The sequence below is a fragment of the Carettochelys insculpta genome, chromosome 2, assembly GCF_033958435.1.
Source record: "Carettochelys insculpta isolate YL-2023 chromosome 2, ASM3395843v1, whole genome shotgun sequence".
NCBI lineage: Eukaryota > Metazoa > Chordata > Testudines > Carettochelyidae > Carettochelys > Carettochelys insculpta.
The window spans coordinates 214,360,388-214,384,338 of NC_134138.1; the positions used below are offsets into that span (position 1 = coordinate 214,360,388).

At 42.6% G+C, this 23,951-nt stretch overlaps 1 protein-coding gene across 9 annotated transcripts in view; it reads right to left on the minus strand.

Annotated features, from left to right (window-relative positions):
• Positions 1-15,146: 15,146 nt before the first annotated feature.
• Positions 15,147-23,951, minus strand: part of CREB5 (cAMP responsive element binding protein 5) — a 373,995-nt gene continuing 365,190 nt past the window's right edge. For all 9 annotated transcript variants that reach the window (XM_074984562.1, XM_074984563.1, XM_074984564.1 and 6 more), the window contains 3 exons: positions 23,438-23,665; positions 20,614-20,722; positions 15,147-18,644 (listed from right to left, as the gene is read on the minus strand). In XM_074984562.1, coding sequence (XP_074840663.1) covers positions 18,481-18,644; positions 20,614-20,722; positions 23,438-23,665 — 501 coding nt within the window. In that variant the 3' untranslated portion in view covers positions 15,147-18,480. The remainder of the gene's footprint in view (positions 18,645-20,613; positions 20,723-23,437; positions 23,666-23,951) is intronic.

Genomic DNA, 23,951 nt, shown 5'->3' on the forward strand with positions numbered 1-23,951 from the left:
AAGGTGGTGTCAAGTGAAAAAAGTAATGAGTTAAAAAAAGAGACATTCTTTCCCCTAATTTTTTGCAGTTATTCTAGCTTGGGCCCCAAACCCTGAAAATACTTACACAAATGCTTAACAGTTAGATACTCGAGTAATCCAAAGATTTCAGTAGGATTTCTCGTACACATAAGGTTAAGCATAGACGCTTACACACTTGGGCTATGTCTACAAGGGCACAAATCTTCAAAATAGCCATATTTTGAAGATTACTAATGAGGCGCTGAATATTCAATTCAGCACCTCATCAACATTAGGAAGCTTCTGGCCGCGGCGCTTTGAAAGCGCGCGGCTCGGCGCAGCTACACGGGCTCCTTTTCAAAAGGACCCCACACCTTTTGAAATTCCGTTATTCCGATCAGTGATCCGGATAAGGGGATTTCGAACGGTGCAGGGTCCTTTAGAAAAGGAGCCCATGTAGCTGCGCCAAGCTGCGTGCTTTCAAAAGCAGGGCTTTCGAAGCACCGCGGCCAGAAGCATCTTAATGCTAATGAGGTGCTGAATGTTCAGTTCAGCGCCTCATTAGTAATCTTCGAAATACGGCTGTGTAGACACAGCCTTGGGGAGTTAGGCTGCGTGACAGTGGTAGGGGAAAACACAGATGGGGTGGGCCCTTCAAAGCCATAGCTTTCTCTTATTGAGTTTAATAGCAGAATTACCCTTCACTTCAGTGGTAATTAAACCATAAATTCTCAAGCTTCTCAATTGTTCTGTGAAATTAAAAGGAAGAGGACTGCCTGCCTGTGATACAATTATAATAATCAAAACAAAAAGCAGTCAAGTAGCACTTTAAAGACTAGCAAAATAGTTTATTAGGTGAGCTTTCGTGGGACAGACCCACTTCTTCAGACCATAGCCAGACCAGAACAGCAAAATGTAATAAACTATTTTGCTAGTCTTTAAAGTGCTACTTGACTGCTTTTTGTTTTGATAGTGTATAGACTAGCACAGCTTACTCTCTGTTATAATAATCAATGTAGCCAATATGAAACAATGAGAATACGGTTTAATGGAGACAATTGCTGATCATTCTTGAAGTGTAGTGCTTCGTGGTACTCATGGCAGCACTGGAGACGGAACTTCAGGGAATCCCTATTTATTCCTTAAAGAGTTTGAATTCTTTACATCACATAGAGTGCAACTTTGACTGTAATTATGATTCGCTTTAAGATTGTTTTAACTTAGACATTTAAATATGATGGGAACAACACAAAGGGAAAGTGCATGAATTTATTTTGAAAATAAGTGTTTTTTTACTAACAAATTAATAACAGTGAACATAAATTTTGTTAGATGAAGAAACACTGAGACTTTAAGTCCTCAAACAAAATGTTATGGTATTTCACTATGTATTTCCAAGCCTCACCTAAAGGGCTGTGATTAAGTAAAGCAACAAATATTAGTGAAATGACCTCTGTAAATACTAAAAGCAAATTACATGAGTCAAGATCACTCTATATTTTATTATGATTTCAATACTTGCGTGTTTGGATTTTTAATACTGCAAGCACAGGATTAGGAAAGGATATCAGTGTCTTTATTACAATCAGTGAGGTGTAATGAAACAAATAACTTTTTAGAGACTGAATATACTCTGGGGAAATTCAGTAAGTCTTTATAAAGAGGAAAAAGCTCTTTTATGTATATCTAACATATAAATAAGCTTGTTGTGTATTCTGCAGAAGTTGCTTACGGCTAAATGGGTAACATATTGCAAATCAACAGTAGGTCCTATGGTACATTATGGTATATTTTATTGGGTTTTTACCTTAAGGTGAGGGCGTTTATTTAGAATATACGAGAGTGCACATAGCTGAATACCTTGTTTTTCACAGTGCTCTATATATAATGTCTTTTATTTGCTTCATTAACTGTTGCTGTAATTAATGCATTTAATGGGAATCCAGAGGTAACAAGTATAAAATGTATTGCAGTTTAAAAAAAGAGTTTTGGTTACTGGATTTTCCATTAAGTGGTGCTGAGTTAACACCTCAAAATATTTTTGTACTCAGATCAGTAATCTGCTACTAAGACAGGTGATGTTTTCTGCCGTGTATGGGGAAAAGAAATTCCACATAAACAACCCTTATAAAGGGTAAGTATATATGCAAAGAGAAGGGAAACCCCAAAAGATAGCTTTAAAATAATCCAAGGAAAAAATTACAAGCCTGATAAGATGACGTCTGTTATAAGTACTGGGGCTTGACAGAATGACTTATTAGGTGTAGAAAGATGTAGTCTAAAAAACCAGACTCATTGGAGTTTGAAAGTAAACAGCAAGCAACAATGAAGAACTGAATGTGTAAAAATACGCAGGGAGCGCCCCATTGTCCAAACCTCTTCCATATCGCGTAACCCTATTGACCTTGGTTTCAATGTAGCTTACAGAACCAAGAAAAAAAAATTAAACAGCAAAAGCCCCCTAAAGCTGGAAAATATTTTCTCAAACCATTTTTGGAGGCAACTATAAATGTGTGTGGACTGTGAGATTCAAGTGATTCCCTTTAGTTAGCCAGATGACCACTTATCATGGGTGTGGCCAAGTTTCCTGTGGGCTCATGAAGTTTGTTTACCGCCACCAGTCCTGGCTCTCAGTATTCTGTGCTGTTATTTAGCTGCAATTTGCCCCTAAATATCTCCTAAGAGCCCAGTAAGCAGTGGAAGTGTTTGAGATGTGCTAGATGTTATTGACCTCCCATGGTCTGGCAAATAAGAATTGTTTGGGGGTCTGCACTAGTGAAAAGGTTGCGAGCTGCAGCACTACAGTAATTCCAGTAGGTTGGTAAGATACAGCAATGGGGAATGGGCAAAAAGCACTGGAGGCTTATGTAGCACATCCTCACTATAAAAATCCTTCTTAACAACAAGCCTTCCGCCCATCCCACTTTGAGCCTGCAGCTATGCAGATGACATGCGATTCAAAAGTAGCACTTTCAAATTGCGCATGGCTGCCATTATGCTAATGAGGTGCTGCATATCAAAGTTGGGGAAGCTGTCTTTGTAATACATAAGGCAATTGCTATTTCTGTTAAGGTTAAGGCAAACGTGTCAAATTTGAGAATAAATTCCAGTTGAGGCAGCTTCCTTTAGTCTCTCTGTTGTAGGATGCAGATTCTCAGGTCTTTAATACTATGGCCTTCTCCACTGACATGCTCACTGACAGGTTTACATATATTCAGGTCCCTAATGTCTGATGTGTGTTCATTCATCCTTTGGTGGAGTGATTGTCCAGTTTGGCCAATATGCATAGCAGAGGGGAATTGTTGGCACAGGATGACATATATAACATTGGTGGATGTACAGGAATCCGAGCCCAGATCTTGTAACTGACATGGTTAGGTCCAGTGATGTTGTCCCCAGAGTAAATATGTGGACAAAGCTGTCAACAAGGTTAATTGCAAGGGAAGGGTCCAGGATTAGAATGACTGTGGTATGGCCTGTGGTTGTAAGTGAAAATTTTCCTGAGGTTAGGTGGTTGTCTGTAGGACAACACAGGCCTCTGGCCCAGAGTGTGGCATCATGGTCTAGTGTAGGTTGTTTTTAATGTGCTGGAGGTGTTTGAGTTGGGGGGGCTATAGGTGATGACAAGTGGTGTTCTGTTATTGACCTTCTTGGGCCTGTCTTGAAGTAGCTGGTTTCTGGGTATTTGTCTGGCCCCGTCAATCTGTTTTTCCACTTCTTCTGTTGGGTAATTAAGTTTTATGAATGCTTGGTAGAGATCTTGAAGTTTTTGGACTCTGTCAGTAGGATTGGCACAGCTGCGGTTGTATCTAAGGGCTTAACTATAAACAATGGATCGTGTGGTGTGTCCCAGGTGGAAGCTGGAGGTGTGTAGGCAAATGTAGCGGTCAGTGGGTTTCCAGTAGAGAGTGGTCTTGATTTGGCCATCAGTGGTCTTTACTGTGATGTCCAGGAAATGCCATGATCAAGCCTAACGTGAAGATGAGTAAGTGAGGGTGGAGACAGCGAGGGACAGAAGGAGATGGGGGTGGAGGTGAGGGTCTCAGAGAAGAGGCTGGGCAGAGAACAGGGCAGCAGTTTTGTACAAGTATAAAGTTGGCACTCAAACTCCTGCTCCAGTCCTGAGCACCCTCCTTCACCCCAAATCCTTCATCCATGGTCCCATTACAGAGGCTACCCTCCCTCACCACAGCCAGAGCCCTCATTACCCCAGCTCCCTGTCTGAGTCCTGAGTCTGCACCCACATGCCAAACCTCTTTGCAGCCACCCACGAGCAGACTTGAACTTGGGAGCTCTGTGCAGGCACCTCTACAGGTTGAGCTGAAGGCCAGCTGGCTAACCTGAGCCTGACCCTGCCTGGAGCCCCCCTCTCCTGCATCGCAAAGCCCTCAGCTTTAGCCCCACCACAGAGTTTGCCCCGCCCCCCCCGGCAGGAGCCCACACTAGCCCAGTGAAAGTGCATGCAGGTGAGAGAAGCAAGTGGGGGGAGTAGAGGGGGCCTCTGAGGAGCTGAGGTGCAGAGTTAGGATCTCCACCCCTCTCTTCCCCTGTCCAGTTTGAGCTCCCAACCTTAACGAGGCCAGCAACTTCCAGTTCCCATTGTCTAGTCAAGTCGCCACACTCATGGCCTTGCATTATTCAGCCCACTCTGGAAAGGCTGAACAGGCAGGCTGGGACATTCCCAGAGGTCACAGAGGGAAGATACTGTCAGCTAATCGAGTGCAGAGGCAGAACTAGCAGCTGAGCTGGTTAACTGATTGGGGCTACCATTCCAGGCTGCACCCTGTAGGTTGCAAGGGTGAATCCAAGTCTCTTAACTGTGTTGCTTCCCTCCCCCCCGGACTATGGCACCCTGGACAGTCACCCAGGTCACTTACCTGAAAGGCCAGCTGTGAACGCATGTAATAGTTTACATGATTAATTGGGCTGGATGCTGTACAAGATTTGTTCTTAATTGTAGGGCTGGCTGAAAGACTTGCAAAGTGTTATATGCTTCATACTGCATTTCACTGTTAGCTAGCACTATCGTTGAAAGGTAGGACTCTAGTTTTTGGTTCATCTTCTGCCGTGCGTTGGGAGAGGGGCTGGTAGCTGAGTTCTGTGTTTGTACAAAACCTTGTGCACTGGGGCCCTCGTGTAGGATTGCCGCTTTTCGCGGCTGCTTCAGGGCAAAGTTGTAAAAGAATCATTTCCCCTCAAAAAGCCATTCATTTCTGAATTTTAAAAAACCCTCTATATTTTCAAAATTTCCAGTCATGCTGTTTCATTGCAAAGATTGATTTTTTTCAGCACAAAGCGTGTGGGCTGCCAAAATGTACACACACTGGTGCACTTAAATGTCAGGCAAAGTGAATTATGGGGCATGTTTATATACTTATTGCTATTTTACAAAATTTCTCTCCAAACCATGGGTGCATGCGCCCACACAGATTGCCTTTTTGGCATGGCCTTATTCAATAACAAGACGTTTTCATAGATTCGCATTAGAGCTGATGCTCTACAATGACGCATTGGTAAGTGATCTGTAGACAGAAAAACGTGATTGAAAAAAGTATTGGCCCCCTGCAAAAATGTTATTACTGCACCTAATTCCATCAATTGGTATAATCCAAAGGCCCCTGCTTTAACGTTCTGTTTCTCCCATTATTTATTCTGAATGTCATTAATAAAACTAAACAGTTCTAGTAATGTATTTTTCTTTCTTTTAATGCTTCTTACTCTCAAATAAATGCAAGGCCCTGTAAAAGCACCTTCTGATTTTCCCAGAGGTCTATATTTTTTCAGTAGGGTGTTATCATGCTGAAATCCCTGGATCCCCTACAGATTACACCTCTCTGCTGCTGTCTGCATGAGTGGCCACCTCCTCTTTTGCCTGAATCTAAGGTTAGTCTTGATTGTTCTCAAAGCAGGTCCTTGGAGGTTGGGCTGATCAGGGTCACTAATGGTCAGACTTCTCTTGGCATGTGCTTACATAACACAGTCAGAACTGCCTTAAATATTTTATCAGCTTTAAAGGCTCGTTTTCGTAATATAGTAGAACAGTGCACTGAAGAATACAAAGCCGGCTGGAGCAAAAGGGACTTCAGAATGTACTGAGGTAAAAGAGCTTCCAGCACATGGCCATTCAAGCTGTACACCTTCTGGTGAGACCAGTGTTGCCCCCCGTACAAAGAAGCTCTAACCTGTAATTTGTAGCAGTAGACCAGACAGCATGCAAACCAAATAACTGAAATTTCTCCCTTTACTTACTTGCTCAGCTCCCTTTTTTGACGTGTTTTTTCAGTGTATTTCCTTGTGCTTTCCTTTGCAGAATCAGACCTGTGCGCCAGGTTGTCCGGGTGGGGCACTGCAAAGAAATAAAGTGCGGGTTCCTGACTCTGGTTAAGTTTACATTGACCTTGACCCCAACATAGGCTACAACAGTCAAGATGTTGCTCTGAATTACTTAGCCGTCTTCGTAAGGTCCTTGAGGGGCTATGGGCCAGTCAGAGATAGCTGAAGCACGGCATGGTCTGCTCATGTCTCTCTGCCTGGGGTCTAGCGGACTATGCCAAACCTATAGCAGTTCTGCCAGGGTGGCAGGGACTCCCTTATGCTGGCGAAATCTCCATGCAGGGGAGCAGGGGTATACTGAGCAGCAAAATGACACTGCATTGCTCCAGAGGTTCTAGCTTTGAGCATTTCAACTCACCAGAGTTGTCTCCTTTTTAAGGCCATTTCTACACCCACACATTGAACTATGTGATTTAGAAAAATAATCCATATTGTACAAGGCCCCTGTAACCCGATTGCTGGCATGGCCACATGTAAGTATATTTGTATGGCTATAACCCTCCTGCCAGGTGGAGCCAGCAGCAGCTTGGTGCATCTCTTCCATTGATACCACACAGACACCAGCTCACGCTCCCACTCAGCAACCTGGGAAACCTATACACCACCCTGGGCACTGCTGAGAGGCAATACAGTTCCATTTGCAAGCACAGAGTCTTAGTGTTGAAAAGAAACTATGAATAAAAGGAGAGCAGTAACACGGTGCTAATTTGGGGACCCCATCTCAAATGGGATTCATAAACAGAAACCACGAGTAAAAGACCCATCCACAAGTATGTTGGGTAGTGTTCATTTGCCCCTCAAGTCCATAAGTCCTGCAACCCAAAAGGCCCTTTCACATGCCTGACCCGTCTCGGGAACCCCGCTCACAGTTGCTGTCCTTTGTCAGTGTGGCCCCAAAGGCCAGAAGTGCATCTGTACGAGGGAGGAACAAAGAGGCATCTTACTTGTTCCACTGCTAGAACACTTGACCCTTGCCGCTCTTTACCAGTCACCTTTCTGGCTACCTCTCCACCATCGCCTCACTCGCCACTCAGTCACCAGTTGGCTGTCAGTTGCCTTCTGCTGCTGCCTGCCTCACTGCTGAAGCCTATTAGCCCTTTGTAAGCATGGCAGAAAGGCTGTCCTACCACACCTAGCTTCCACGCTGATTGAGCAATTAGACTAGCGATGTGGCACCTGTTAAAGGCCATTTAACTGTATTCCTTGAATAGCAGAGAGGAAGAGGTAAAACCAGTCTTAGGAGGACTCCGGGTGTGGATCTGTAGCTTTCTAGCTAAAATCGCTATCCCCGTATTCCTATGTTACAGGGCTCTGACATTCAAGCCCTTGGCTTAATGGGCGGGGTGGGGGGGTGTCCTTTGAACTGAGAATGGCTCCCTCTCATCTGGGACAGGTTAAGCACAGTCCTGCTTTCCCAGATTCCTATAATAATTACGATAGTGAGAACCATATATCACTACCCCTGCATTCACTTCTAGGTGATTTGTACCCATCATCAGTGATCCTTGTAAGCTGCATATTTGGGTGACTACCCAACTAAGTAGCAGAGAGCCCACAGATGGCAGCATATGGTTCTCTTGGTGGCATCACATGAAACATAATACCTACAAGCTTGATTTTTCTAACTTCTTGTGGCTATAAACCAGGCACTTTGTTGGCTTGTTGTGGTTTTTTTTTTTCCTGTAACTTTTCTCATTCGGCCTGAATTATGACATCCAAAATCATGTGTAAGCCCCCCCGCCCCGCCCCCTGCATCCCTGGCTTGGCAGCACAGCCTTTTTGAACAATACCATGGTGATTTCTCCCCTCTTTTATACATTATTCCTCTATTTTGTGCAATTAAATATATAGTTTACTGTCCTAACAGAGTGAGACAGTGAAGTGGCAGCTGTAGGTTTCTTTCCATTAGCCTGCCCAGGTCATTTATCCTGCTCACTGTTCTGCAGCTTACAGTTATTTTATCCAGGACGCTACACCATGCTGGCCAGTTCTGCAGCATCCATAACTTGGCTGTGTGTGAAAGGAAGGCAGGTAGAGCCTTGTTATTTCTTCTTCTTCTTCTGTTGTTTTTATTTTTTTCACATGCGCCATCCAGTTTTTTTCTATGGATGTAATTGCAGTTTAGCAGCTCTTGGCTCTGTTTACTTTCAGCCCTAGTGTCTGTACCACATCTTTAGGTGTGGTTGCCCTTCCTACGTTATGGTCACCCTCAAATTTATGCTTCTAGATCGGTGGGCATTTGGGCATACTGTGTGCGGGTGGCCAAATTTTTGCCTCCGCCTATCCTGGTGGTTAATCAGTCACCACTGATCTAAGAGCTTGCCAAAGTCATGTGGCATGGTTTGCCCTTAATATTGCAGTTTGCAGCCAATTGCAATGTGGTTAGTTCTTTATGTCATCCGGTACTGAACTGCTGAGGGCCACGGAGCCAATCTGTAAACTCTGTGTATCATGGAACCCACTCCAAGACAGGGGATGAGGCAGCCCCCCCGCACAACACCCCTAGCTCCTGACATTTAAAAGAACATTAGAACTTAAAGGGGCCTTAGGCCAGGTCTACACTAGATACTAAAGTTGATTATAGCTATTCAATTCTAGCTACAGCAATTGCATAGCTAAAATTATTTATCTACAACCGACTTACCTGTGGGAGATCGACGGGAGACACTCTCCTATCAACTTCCCTTCCTCCTTGTGATATTGCGACATACAGGGATCAGCTGCTGACCCCGATGGGTCAATTTCACACAGCCCTACTAGGCAATCAGAATCAAACCCCAGAAGATGAACCCAGACTGACTCGATCATTGGCATAGTGACGACATACCCTTAGTTCAGCAGAAGAAGGGCATTCTGGCATGGGCAAAGGTGTAGTGAGAGGCACAAGGGACTGCCACAAAGTACAGTGTGATTTAATCTATCTTTGGCTAGAGGAACAAGTACGAAGGAGAAGCTGCTATAAATTAGTGCAACCCTCCAGGGCTAATCCAGTTTCCACTTAGTGTTGCTTTGGATCTCAGCTGCCCTCAGGATCAAGTGAGGCACAAGCAACATTGATTTTTTTTTTTTACGTGTAACATCTTATTAGATGTATGTTGCATGGTGTAACATTCAGCGATGAAGCCTAACAGGGTCTGCGCAGGACAGGAATGAATACAACACACTCTAGTTTTAGTTCTTTGAAGGAAGCCACAGAGTGTGGTTTCTAGGACCACTGTGTCTGAGAATAGATATGTTGCCTAGCTCACGTTGCAGGGATAAATGTAATGCCATGGTCTTGTGCCATGTTTTCATGAGCAGCAGCTCTTTTAAAGGTATGACCCTGCTCTTCAGTGATTTGGGCACTGAACAATGCAGTCTTGCTGGACAGGCAGAAGCTAAATGGTGGCGTACATCCAGCCCCTGTACCTTGGGGATAATGCAAAGCTCTCCTGCCTTGCTAGAAGCTCCAGGAGCGATTGTGATGCTGAGTTTTTGGGCACACAGCTACTGTGTCATCCTGAAAAAGGGCGCAGTGTGTGTCAGTGTACTCTGCAAGACATGGTGAATGAAGTTGAGGGATGGCTCTAACTTCTCCCTGTGCCTTTTTGGGGTGGCTGGCATTGCTGGTCAGGATCAACCTTTGGAAAGAGTGAGTGCACTGCAATTGTGATTGACCCTGCCCAGGGGGCAGGGGACGAGGAGGCACCTTGTGCATAGATAGGAAGGCTTGCCCAGCATCTGATTTTTGAGTAGAAAGTCTGGTCCAAAATGGATCCTGGCGGCTCTGGGCAGCCCTGCTGAGAAGGCTGTTAGCATTGTGGTGCTGCAGTGGGACAAAGGCAGGCTCCCTATTGCCCTGGCTCCATGCAGCTCCTGGGAAACAGCCAGCAGGTCCCTGCTGCTCCTTGGTGTATGGGGAAGACAAGTAAGTTCAGTGTGCTGCCCCTGCTCCAAGTACCAGCTCTGCAGCTTCCATTGGCTGGGAACAGCAACCAACGCCCCCTCCCCTTGCAACCCCAAACTCCTTCTTACACCCCAATCTCCTCAGCTCCACCTCAGAGCCCTCAATCCCAGCTGGTGCCCTCATCCATGCCACACCCCAAACACCTGCCCCAGCCCTGTGAAAATGAGGGGAGAGGATGGAATAAGAGGGGAAGACTTCAAGGGAGGAGGAGGTATGCTAGAAGGCATTTGATTTCGTGCCAATAGAAAGCTGGCAGTCCTATGGCTAAGGGAGGTTGGCGCTCAGGGCTAGCTCTACATGCTGACATGGAGAAAAGGCAACAGAGGACTTCTGACTCTAAACAACGTCTTCCCAGCCTTTCAGCTCTTGGAAGAACATTCTCCTGCTCATTTCTTACTAGAGGTGTTTCCAGTCAAGCACAGGAACTCTCCTGAAGCTGGGTTTGCTGCTAACAAGGCTGGGTCTGCTACTTACATAGAGGGCTTATATAAGGCCTAGTGACGCTTTGGGTAGGTCTGCACAGCAACCCGACACCTGTAGCTGGCCTGTGCCAGACACCTTGGACTCACTGGGTGTGGGCTGCAGGACTGTTTCATTGCTGTGTAGATGGCTGGGCTCCGGAAGGAGCCTGGGCTCTAGGACCCTGCACCATAGATGATCCTTGGAGTCTACTCAGAGGCGAAAATCCCTGCCCCCCCCAGGTGAGACCTGCAAGCCTCAGTCAGCTGGGTACAGGCCAGCAGTGGGCTTTTTTGCTTTTGCTGAGTAGACCAACCTTTGAGACCAAGTAGGCTCTCTGCAGGAAAGAAAAAGTCATTTCTAAGATTTAATCCTGCAAGTTGCTGAGTGCCCTCACCATCATCGCTGGGTGAAATGTACTTCTCTGGAGAAGCCCACCATGCAGCTCTGCAGCATCTGACTCTAATACAGAGCTTAAATGCACTGTTGGCTGTATGCTGGGCCTTTGCACAGAGAGGAATTTCTTCCACTGATGTCAGTAAAGGATGAAGGGTTCAGCATGTTGCAGATTTCATTCGTCAGTATCTCCACGTCTGAAAAAGCATGTCTCTGCTGACCAATTTAGCCTACTTCCAGGCCCACCCATCCCCCGCTCATGCAAATGGACGCAACAAAACTGGAGGCAGTGGTTGCATTTGAGTGCTTTATTATATTGGAATTGCAGTGATATTATTAACATTTGTACAAATGCACACAGTCTTGTCTCTTCTATCTAGAAAGAGACGTAACAGTCTGAACTAGGTGAACAGTCTCGATGAACGAGTTGTCCATTTGCAACAATACATGTGTTCAGGACGCAACAAAAAGCGTAACAAAATTAAACATATTAAATGCCGTAGCACATATTTACACTTATGTACCAAAAAAAAAAAAAAATCCCAAAACAAAACGAAACAAAACAAAACAAAACAAAACAAAAAGAAAGATTCTCTCCTTCCAGCCAGGAAGGTGGTTACTTTACAGAAAACAGACAGACAAACACAAACCTTTAGTACAATACAAACAACCTCAAACCCAAAACTTAAAGTGACAGCACCTTTTATTTTTAATATATAGACTTCCATAGTTTAGGCTTACTCCAAGCAGTGCCAAAAGTTTCTTTAAAAATCAGTGTTCCTGTATAGTAACTATATTTAAAAGAAGCAACTGATCGCTGTTTCATCTGAGCAACATATGGGAGGGGGAAGGAAAGTCCATGAATATGGATTGAGAGACACCAGGGTTTCAATCCTGAAGTCCTTATTCAGGTACTCAGGCTCACTGAGTTTGCCTGAAGAAGAGCTGCAGATTCAAACCTGGGTGCAGAAATGGCTTGGCTTTCAGAAGTATCATTCTGAGCCATGGTAAAAATTGTCTGTGACAGGAATCCGTCAGCAGGCGCTAGGGAGAGAGGGATGTAAAATCTATTTCCTCTCTAAATTTCCCTTTGCTAGCAACACTGATTTCTTCCCTTCTCTTGTGGTCACTGGAAAGGTACACTTTTCAATGTAGCTCTTTAAAGCCTAACAAATTTCTTTATCAGGTAATGAGATTTTGCGGGTTAGACCCACTTCTTACCAATGAAAACTCATTACTTAATCAATAAATTTAGTAGGCTTTAAGGTGCCACAGGACCGCTTCTTTTTTGTGACTCTACACAGTAACACGGCTAACCCTCTGAGACAATTTGAATGTGTGAAGTAGTCGCAGAGGATAATCTTCTGTTTGGGGATGTGACAAAAGGCCAACACTACATTATACAGCATTACAAAGATTTTGAGATGGTTGTGCCTCATAAATTTAATATAAGCAATGTTTAACTTGCACTAAGACAGGGCCTACAGATTCTATATACCAGATATTATACATTGGTCTAAAAATAATTGATCATAACTATTGATTCCTAGCCGAAGAAAACCTTGGAAAGGGATCAGACTTCCCATGTAGAGAATTAATCTTTCAACCCTCACTGACATTTCAGCCTTATGTTATCTTTAAAGTTTCTGGAAAAGTAGTTGCAAAAGATATGGAAGACACACAGAAAAGAAAACAGGCTCTGGGAAGCAATTTAATTCCAAGCACAAAGCCACTGATAAAAGCCGGATAACCACAAGCAGTAGGAAACGCTCACATGTGAACACAAACTTCACCATGTCTGGTGACTGGTTTAGATGATGAGTTTTTTTTCACGGAAGATTTTATTCCTTTTGTTTATCCTTAGGTTTGCCCTCCCCCTGTCCTCCCCCCGCCGCATCCCCCGACCCCAAAGGTGCTATCCCCAATTAAGTGGCAAGATATTTTATAGATTTATAATTCAAGCACATTGTATGGCCATTGTTATCACTGTAGCTCAATAGCTACTATCATGGGCTGAACAACAATCAAAGGGCATCATAATGCACAAAAGAGCCAGTCTCCTGCCCTACAGTATACAGGATACATTGGTTCTCAGGATGAGCTAGCGCATAAGTAAATATACGTTAGATGCTGCCTCACATACTCTGCATAATAAAATATTTATATGCCATCATGAAGGAGGAGTAAAGTCTAAGTCATGTTGCAGATTTGACTGCATTCAGCTTCTCTTTAGCCATCCTCCATTTGGGCAGATATGACAGACAAATGGTAGATATGCCACCAGGGAACGTAAATTTATCTGGTGCAAATGGTTAAACGATTCAACAAGGGTGAAAGAGAGGGAGAGAGAGCGAGAGTTAAAGTGCAATTGTAAAATAATATAAATAACGGAAAGGTAGATATATGGTATTAATTAGCCGTAACTGGTTTTGTTTTATAGGCACTGTTTAGTTTTTATTTATACAAATTAAAATTGTTTTTCTCCCCCCCTCCAATAATTTTATCTGGCATACTATGGAGCTTCAGTGGTCTAAAGCCACTCAATACTGCTTAGTAAAGGACAGAAGGGGCAATGGTAAGGCAGTATAGTGCAACTCACTATGTAATAGTAGAAAAGAAGCAAGAATGGTATTAATCAGCTTAGTAAAGAGGCTTTCCAGTTTTATGTATTATTTCCCTTTAGCTTACCTGTGCTTTCTAAAATGAGAGAACACATTTTCAAAACAAGGAAACAATGGTAAGTTCATAACTTTCGTTGTTACAAAAAGCAGATGCTGCTTTAAAGAAAACACTTAATCATAGGCATTTCTATACAATAGACCTCAGCAAACCTTTCCATCTTAGATGGACGACTTCCGCTCGAGACCCTAAAAGATTAAGATACACATACACCTAGAGTAGTTTATTGCAAAACTAATATTGTAACTTAAAAAAAACAAAAACAGATTCCATACAAGAATACTGTTCAAATGGAATGTGTTAAAATAACATTTATTAATAAATACTTTATAAAATTCTATGTGAATACTACATTAATAGATTCCTGTTTAAATTTTGCTTTGGTCCTCATGAATTTTCATAAATTCACTATATACTTTTTTTAAAAAATGTATTGTTAGCTGCTAAACAGCACACTCTATGCTAACTAAAGGCTGTTTAAAACACTTAATATTGTTGCTTAAAAAAATACAAATCCCCCAAAAGATAGGTTTCTTTACAACAGTTACAGCTGGTTTCGTTAGTTAACAGGACAAGATCAGTTTACATGCTAAAATTCATATATACTGAGGCAAACAACCACCTGAAGTTGAACCTTTGACTTTCCACTATTCAGAACATGGACTGCACACAGTTATACAGTATGAATTAACTTTCAACAGCATGAAATTCACTACATGATCCTCATTGTCCTTCTAAAATGCAACATGGTAGCACACAAACGACTCGTTTCCCACAGGCAGTGTTATGAATATGGCTTGCATAAATTGACTAAGGGGGACGAAATGTTTGAATCACAACACAGCACTTTGGGGATAGTATTGCATTTGTCTGAGGCTGGGCTTTCCAACAGACTTTCAGAGTCGCACAGTGAGAGATGCTGTAAACAGAAATGTTTAAAATGTGGATGCTTCATTTTGGGCTTGTCTACACTAGCTCCCTGCCTCGAAGGGAGGATGGTAAGTAGGGTGTTGGGAGTTTATTAACCAAGTGCTATGGTGCACATGCAGCACTTCATTAAGCAAACTCCCCCCTGCGGCAACTTCGAAGTGTTAAACTTTGAAGTGCCGGCTTGCGTCTAGCTGTGGCTCACCCACCGGTACTTCGAAGTGCCCCAGGCTCTTTGAAGTACCGGTGGGTGAGCCACAGCTAGACACAAGCCGGCACTTCGAAGTTTAACACTTCGAAGTTGCCGTCGGGGGCGGGTGGTGGGAGGGGTGGAATTTGCTTAATAAAGTGCTGCATGTACACCACAGCACTTCGTTAATAAACTCCCAACACCCTACTTACCATCCTCCTTTTGAAATAGGGAGCTAGTGTAAACAAGTCCTTTGAATGAGAAGTGTGGTCAGGATCATCCATGCGTACTGTTAACTCCCAGAAAATAAGGCTGGGGAGCTATTCTGATAGCTCACTGGCAGTGATTGACGACAGCTGCAACAGGCTGAAGAGAGGGAGGTGTAACACGTATCAGTCTCCAGCAGCAGCTCACAGAAAACTAGAATTTATCCTTGAATGAAACAGTACAGAAAATGTATTTACAATACTGGGGCTTAAATGCAAGTTGCTTCTGCTGAACAGAAGATGTTCTCTGGAGAAGGACACAGGCCCTCTTCCTGCAGCCCTTACACATCAGAATCTCCAGTGAGATGACTTGCCCTAAATAAAAGCTGTGGGGTCATTCCTCCAAAAAGCAAATGTATTTTAAACAGGATGGAAGTTAATCAGTTGAGCAATGAAATGTGCATAGTATGGTTGGTCCTTTTACTGATATACCTGATATTAATACGCTGCATGTTGTTTTGGCCTGTGAACCTTGCGCATGCTTTAATCCTTTCCTTATTTCCACATCCCTAATAACAGTTATACCTATAGGCCAATAGTACAGAGAGGAGACAGTTCATTACAAATACACATTTAGGCAAATGCATGGTTGGCTTGCCTCATTAGCATAGGCATAATTGAGCTATATATAATACACGAGCCAAACTGTCGTGAAGTTGTAGATTTAACAAAACTCAAGCAAGTTATTCAATTTTTTTTACTGTAGAGGCTTTAACAGCTGAATATTTCAACTGAGTCTGAATGAAAGTAAAGTCAAACCTTAATCCTAGTGCAGTGTAACTCATTTGTCCTTCTAATATTATCAACAGTTCTTTTATAATGTATGTAAGTGCTATCCATACAAAAAATGTTTAAACTAAATTAACACTCATGGCAGTTTTGGGGAGAGGTGGCATGGGGTACAGGGTGATGGTGAGGCATTAAATTTGGACAGATAATACCTCACATATACATATGAGGTATAAATATATAAAATGGAGCTTTAATAGAACTTTACGGTTAAAGTATATTTGAATAAAGTTTCCTTAGTAGCAATGAGGAAGCAAAACCATTCAGCTATTACAGCTGGACTTTAAAATGAACTACAGATTCAATACTTAAAAAAATTTTAAAAGTATATGTTTGTCTAAAATATAATAGAAAATCATTTATATTTGTTATTTTTTAATTGTTTTGGTTCTCAGACTATACAATCAAGTCATGATTTATATACTGTACACTCAAAATTCTTCTTCCAAAAATATTTGCATAAATGGAAAGATGTTGAAGAAAACTGCTAAAATTAGATGTTACCAAGATAAAAACTAATGCAGACATTATGATTTGTGATTCTTAGAAACTGCTTTCCATTGCAAAACTGGCTCTGTTCACTGCAGAGCTTCATTGGGGGGGGGGAGTGGGGTGTAGGGCCTTCATTTGTTTGGTTATTTTTTGTTTTTATTTTTAAATAAAAGCCACCCTTCAAAAAACTATTATTCCTCTAAAACAATGAAACAGCCTTTGAGGAAAACAACTCTACTTGAAAATGAAGAGTGCTTAGAAGTAGAGTATTTGCTAGGAGTAATATTAATTAGCATTTTTTAAAAGAGTGAGTTCCAAACATTTGTCACAATAGAATAAGAGCTGTGACCTGTTCCCACTGATGCAAATGGGAGCAGAATCAAGTCTAATCATACTGAAGAATAATATAATTTTTGTCTATTGTGCTCTTAATGCTTGGATTTCCCATATGTAACTGGTACTATCTCAGGGTGAATGTGTCCCATCACTTGTGTGCGGAGTGCCAGGACAAGGCCTGCAAGGCCTATACATTCAACAAAGGGCTTAGTTTGGGTATAAGAAGTGCCTAGGCTTTTTGCTGACCTTCTGATAGAGTAAATTTCATTCACAGCATATAGTAGCGTTCATATCATTCTTGTAGCATACAGCAGCTAAAACGTGCTTTTTAATGTCATACTGGAACTGATGCTTTAAGTGAATGGAGCTACGCTGATCTGTACCAGCTAAGGCACAGGTTTAAAAGATCAGCTGTGAAGAATGGTAGTTAACAATAACCTGTTCCTTGCTGGTCACTCTGATGTAATGGGCTATAAATGAAATATAAATCTTGGGCTATTAGCAGTTGACGATGGAACAGTGTCACTGGTTAGTAAATATTATCTTTCTGAATTATTACTTACTACATGGCTTTTCTACATCAACAATTGGCAGTGTGAAAAAAAACAGTTGTAATAAATAGGTGTGATTTGCTATTCTTGTACTGTGCCAGGGACATTTACAACAGAGGCTTACAAGGCTTCTTCCCTCGAGCACCAGCAGAGCTGACTTTCAATCATGCATCACCTGGGGCTAAACTACATTCACTGTTTATTAAAAACACTAAATCAGGAGCATTTAACTCCTATTTCTTTTTTAAAAAAAGCAAAAGTTCAGTGCAGCCCAACTGTGGGTGAAGGACTATTGAAAGCCGTGGCCATGCCAACAGTTTTTGTTTTTTTTTTTTCCTAGGGAGGGAAGGGGAGGGGAATATAGGGTTGGACTGAAGTTTTTTTTTCTTTTCTTCACTTAGTATTCTCAGAAGTAAAAAGGCGAGAGGACAAAGAACTTGGGATAAAAGGCAAAGGAGGGAGCTGGAAAGAGAAAGAGCCACAGAGTTGAGAGAGGGAAGATGCAAGGCCAACTGAAGGACAAAAAAGAGAGTTTAAGAGGGACAATAGAGAAGTGAAAGAGGAAAGCGACAGACATATTATGTGGGTTTGATTTCGTTCTGATATCTTATGCCAGGTATTATATAACCATTCTTTTCTCAGAAAGAGGCTCCAAATACACAGTGGGGTTCTGATGATATTGCAAAGCTAACTTGCTTTTTGATGTGCTATCACCAGACTCCCTGAAAGCCTACATAGCCTAATTGTTCCTAGTTACCTACATGTGACTTTGGCTAACAAGCTGCTGTTAAACAAAACTCCATGCTTCCAAGGCCTCGGGTTAGATTGGTAGGAAGGAAACACAACTATGTACAGAAACATTTCAGTTTATAAACAAGTAACTGGTACCAAAAAATCAGAGAAAGCACCAAAGCATTTCCCAAGCTGATAGTATAGTAATTGCATAACTCCCTTTTTTGTAACTAAGTATAAAAGGCATATTTTAATAACGATAAAAATGAAAGCCAGAGTCTTCCAAGGACTGCGGAGTCTTCCAGGGCTGAGTTAGTGTTGAAAATATCCTTAACACAAAGGACATTTGATTATGCTGCCACAGCAGTTTCTGACCAATCCATTTTAAAGAATTGGGTTCATGTCTGTTCTATGACTGGCAAGCTGAGTGAGGGTGGAGCTTCCCACGACATCACTGACAGAAGAGGAAGTTGTAATGGTATTATGCTGGATGACTTGCTGTTGTGAGCAAGCTGGGATGGGGCTTGCAGGAGGACTACTCTCGGGACCTGGGAAGAAAAGAACACACAAACTAAAATGGTGTGTTCATGCAGAACGTCAGAGATGCGTCAAATTATTGTTAATAGAACATGGACCACCTAGGGGGCAGTACTGCTAACTCCCATCGTTCAAAACCCCATGAAACTTTAACAGTAGTAGATATGAAGTGCTTTGAGGTTTTTTAAGCCTTTACAGATTATATTTTCAAGCTTTTCTCCATGCAGGCTAGAAACGTACTCTTTTAAAAATGAGTCATGTAAGAATCTGACTGTAGGTCCATGGTCTCCAACCAGTTCTGAAGCAAAGTAGCCACATTATTCTGAAATATGTTTGTTTTTCAAGCCAATTAGCCAGAGCCAAACAGCCACATGTGGCTAGTAGCTAGCGTGTTGGACTCCACAGCTGGGTCTTTTTTCTTAAAGGCCAAATACCACAAGGGTTTTGATTGAAGTTATGAGTTACCAACTGGACGCTTAACTCCCTAATTTACTTCAACAGAAGGGATTGCAATGTGTATTACAATGGAATGCAGAAACATTAATTTAAGCAAGACTTAGTCGTAAAGGTAATGAAATTCCATTGTTTTCAGGACAAATATTTAAGGGCCAGGGTCACTTTGGGGCAGCGGGGATGCAGTCTGGTCCTATTTCCCATACTGATGGTGCTTCTCATGTAAAAAAACTCCCAGAGAACATAGAATGGGCACAGTCATCACCTCTGCAACAATTCCTGGGGCACCAGTGTGTGTGTGTGAGGGGGGGGAGGGTGACTGTATGTGTGTGTGTGTGTGTGTATGTGTGTGGGCATGCACACAAGCACGTTAGGAATACAGCTGGAATATACTAACTCTGGCTGTTTGTTGCTTTAGAGGAATATTGCCATCTGGCAAGTATTAGAACAGCTCTCAGGCTGCTCTAACTTATTCTGGAGCCAGGCACGGAAGCAGGAAGCAGAAACTTAGCACAGCAGAAAACCTGTTCCTGCATGCAGCCTATGTCCATTTGGGTTGTTCCTCTGTCCTGTCAGTGACAGCCTTTTCATTAGCTTTTTCTTTTGTTAATGATGAATGAGAATTGAAGAAGAGGCTGAAGGAGCTTTGCATGCATCAGACTTACCAAGTTCAGAGTGTGGCACCGTTTTCATTGGAGGAAAAGCTGTAATTTTTTCCTGCTTAGTTTTTCTTTTCATGATTAGACTCTCTTGGGTTCCACTATTACACCACTTATCAAAGTGCAAGTTACAGATCTGCTCTGAGGTACTTGGCTCATCTACCAGCATCATTACGTGTCATACATTTGGCAGAGTGGAGCCCTGCGTTCAATGAGGCACCTCTGCCTGGGAACAAGTGTCTATCTGTGTGCATTTCATTGCAGGTGCAGGGCCATTCCCACAAGCACTGTGGGGCAGAAACTCATTTTATTTTATGCATGAACTGCCTATATCATTTTTGGTTCCTGCTTGTTAAATGCACAACTTCATTTAGCAAACTATTAGTCATTAAAATGTACAGTCCCCATCCAGCAACTGATTGATGCAGAAGTCTCCGGGCAAATGCAGTAGTTTTCCTTCAATCAATCAACTGGGATTTGAGCATTGGCTGGGTAAACCCAGGGTTCAGAGTTCAATCCTTGAGGAGGCCATTTAGGGACTGGGGCAAATAGATGCTAGGGATGGTGCTTGGTCCTGCTAAGAGGGCAGGGGACTGACTGGACGAGATGAACTCCCAAGGCCCCTTCCAGTCCTAGGAGATGTGTATCTCCAATTATACATATACATCATTGTAGGATTAGGGTCAACTTAAGAGTGTTCCTTTAATTTATGTGCTCATACCCCAGCTATTTCATTTTAAATATGAATTCTATCGTGTACAGAAAGACTGGTGTAAATGAAAGCACTGAAGGTGGTGGAAGGGCCTGGTACCTTTGATTGCTCTTCCTATGAATGATTGTAGACCATACAAATATACTGGTTACTTACTTAAGTATCCTTGCGACTCTTTCTGCATGGCCGTTATTGGACAGTCTTTATGTGTTAACAATAACTGTTTCAGCTGTGCTACCTCGTTTTTCAACATGGAGACCTCATTCTAGGGAAAAGAAAGAGAGACTTTTACTTAAGGCAGTGGCAAAAAGTTAACAAACAAGTGAGACTTCTCCTGTCCCTGTACCTAAGAAAACTGAGCAGCCTAGGACTGATTTTTGCACAGAATTTGGCCCGCTGTCTGAGAATTCTTTTACACAGTAGCAATGGGGACGCTTCCTTTTGTTACGTCAGTGGCAGTCTTGGGTATCTCCATCAACCTCAGTTACAGTAATCTAGTGTACTAGTCTTGCCTCTGATTGCATTTACTGCCATAGTATTGGTGTTCTTTAAGCAGCAAGCATGCATCAGGATAATCTGATTGTAGGATGTGAGACATTTTGCTGATATTGACCATGTACAGTCACCACTCCCACCGTTCCCCACACCTGCATTTGTGGGGGGCAGTGCCTACAGGCAAAGGAGCTGCAGAGATGTCCTGGGCAGTGCTTCCCACAGTTCCCAATGGCTGGGAACAGAGAACCACAGTCAGAGAGAGTTGCTGGGGGCGGAGCGGGGCGGCTGGTGATTGCTCACAGTGTATGTCAGCAAAATGTTTTGCTGCACACAGTCAGATTACCCTGATGGGCCACAGGTTGTCCAATGGAGTTAGATGTTTATAATTCACCAGGATCTGATGAAATACACCTGCAAATACTGCAGGAACTGACTGAGGAGCTAGCTGAGAAATTAGCAACTATCTTCAGATAGTCATGCAAAAATGGGTGAGATTCTAGAGGATTGGAAAAGGTCATGTATAGGGCCAATCTATAAAAAAGGAGAGTAAGAACTACCCAAGGAAATATAGACCAGTCATCTTAACTTCATTACCTGTAAAGCTCAATAATAACTATAAGGGTAGTTAAACTCTGGAATAGGCTTCCAAAGGAGACTGTGGAATTCTTACCATTGGAGGTTAAGAACATGTAGGAGAAACACCTGCAAGGGGCAGTGTAGCAAATAATTAAGCAATCAATTTCCAGTATATGATATTAATGTGATAAATAACAGTCGGCATGGATCTGTCAAGGACAAATCACATCAAACCAACTTAATAGCTGTTTTTGTCAGGATAATAGGCTTTGTGGATGGGGGGATATATGTGTGGCATATCTTGACCTTAAAATGTTTTTATACTGTCTTGCATGACCCGCTCACAAACAATGAGGAAAATATAATTTAGATGGCACATCTATAAGGTGGGAACATAACTGGTTGGAAAACCATTCCCAAAGAGGAGTTATAAGTGGTTTACAATCAAACTGGAAAGGCATGTCAAGGGGAATCCAACAGGGATCAGTTCTGTTCAATGATTTAGATATTGCATAGAAGATTCATCTCAAAGTCTGAGGACATTACAAAAGGACAGTTTAGGCTGGAGATTAGGAAAAACTTTCAAACTGTCAGAGCAGTTAAGCACTGGAATATATGGCTTAGGGAAGTTATGGAATCTCCATTACTTCATATTTTTAAGAGCAGGTTAAACAAACACCTATGAAAGAGGATCTAGATAATATTAGTCCTGCAGTGCATGCAGGGGACAGGACTAGAAGACTTCTCAAGGTCTCTTCCAGTCCTACAATTCTATGATTTTGGTAATTATTTTATAACTTTTCTTTCACTCTAGGCAAATTTGCTAGTGGATGTACTGATGCCAGCCAGCATGTGCTGTGAGCGAGCGGTTCACCATCACACAGACAGTTACTTTCCTCAGCACGTTAATTCCTTTAACAGACACTGTGCCACCAGTAGAGGCCAAAGCACAGTCCACAGACCAAATATGTCTGACTGAGTTCTACAATGCAATATTTGGCTGCTCTCAGAGGCCACGTCTACACTTGCCCCATTTGCGGAAGAAAGGTCTTCTGGAAGGAAGGTTTTCTATGGAACGACCCCCATTTCCTTGCAAAAGACCCCCATCTACATGGCTTCCAGAAGGGGATCTTCCAGATGGGAGATCTTGTAGGAACATGCAAATGTGATGAGAGATATTTTAATCCCCACCTCATTTGCATCTTCTGTTCCACTCATTACCATGCCCCTTCCGGAAAGAGGGGGAAAGTGTAGACGTGGCCAGATAGATTCTAGAATGTGCCATTGCTACAAGGGATGGGATGAGTCCCAGTACCCAGGGCTACAACTTGGTCTGAGCAATGTTTACTGCACTCAAGGCAAGCCACATCTTCATACTGAAAATGAGGAAAATAATAGACAATTATGTAAATGAGCATGGACTTCTGACTCCTGGCAATGTGAAAGAGCAGCCGTTACCTAGATAAAATCAAGGTACCTTTGGTGTAGATGCTGCTGCCACCTGACGTTTTACTGCTCATTGGTTTTAGACTATATTTACATTCTGCTCCCACCATTTTGTTACCACCCAGCCCTGCTACTCATAATCAGGTCCCACTATCTTAGAATTAGGATTAGATGCATATCCTTTGCTGAAGAAGTCTTTTACGGCTAAGTTATGGTTGCTTAAAAAAAGTGTGACAAGAAAAATAAACAAATATATGATTCAGTCCAGTAAAGCCTCTGAATCCCAAGACAGATTTTCCTGCCTCATTTGGCTGAAACAAAAAATTTAATTATGTTTGTGTTCTCATTATTAACCTAATGTGCAGTGATAGCACATACGACAACCAGGGCTTGGTGGTTTACCAAATGCCCTTGAATTCAAACAGTGCCTCTGTGTCCTGGGAACAGAGACAGTAGCTCGCACCTGAAGCTGCATGTTTGTCTGGGTGAGTTCTTCTGCTTTCTTTTCCAGTGACATCACCCAGACCTTCCTCTTCTGTCTGCAGCGTGTGGCAGCCGCTCGATTCCGTTCCAGAAATTTCCGCCGCCTCTCGTCTGGATCCTCATCCACCACCCTCCTCCTGCGACCCCCGGTGGGCTGAGGCGGCTGTATTGTCTGAGTGGGTTGCATCTGCTGTGCCGCTGGTGAAACCTAATGGGAAGACAACAAAAACAAATTCAACATTGATGGTGAGTGGATGGGCTCTAGTCAAAGCGGAGCATTCTAAAAAGGAAGAAAAAGTGATGCAAACTATTTCACAAAAATCAGAGAAGGGGGTACTCTGAGATGTCAGACTTTCTGGCACGATATGAAAATGGCACAAGTAGAAAGACTCCACCACATGCCATTTAAATTATTCTTTGACAAAAAGCCAGCATGGTCAAGGAGAGATTTTTTTTTTTTGAATGGCCTCCTGAATAGCAGTAGGGGAAATTAC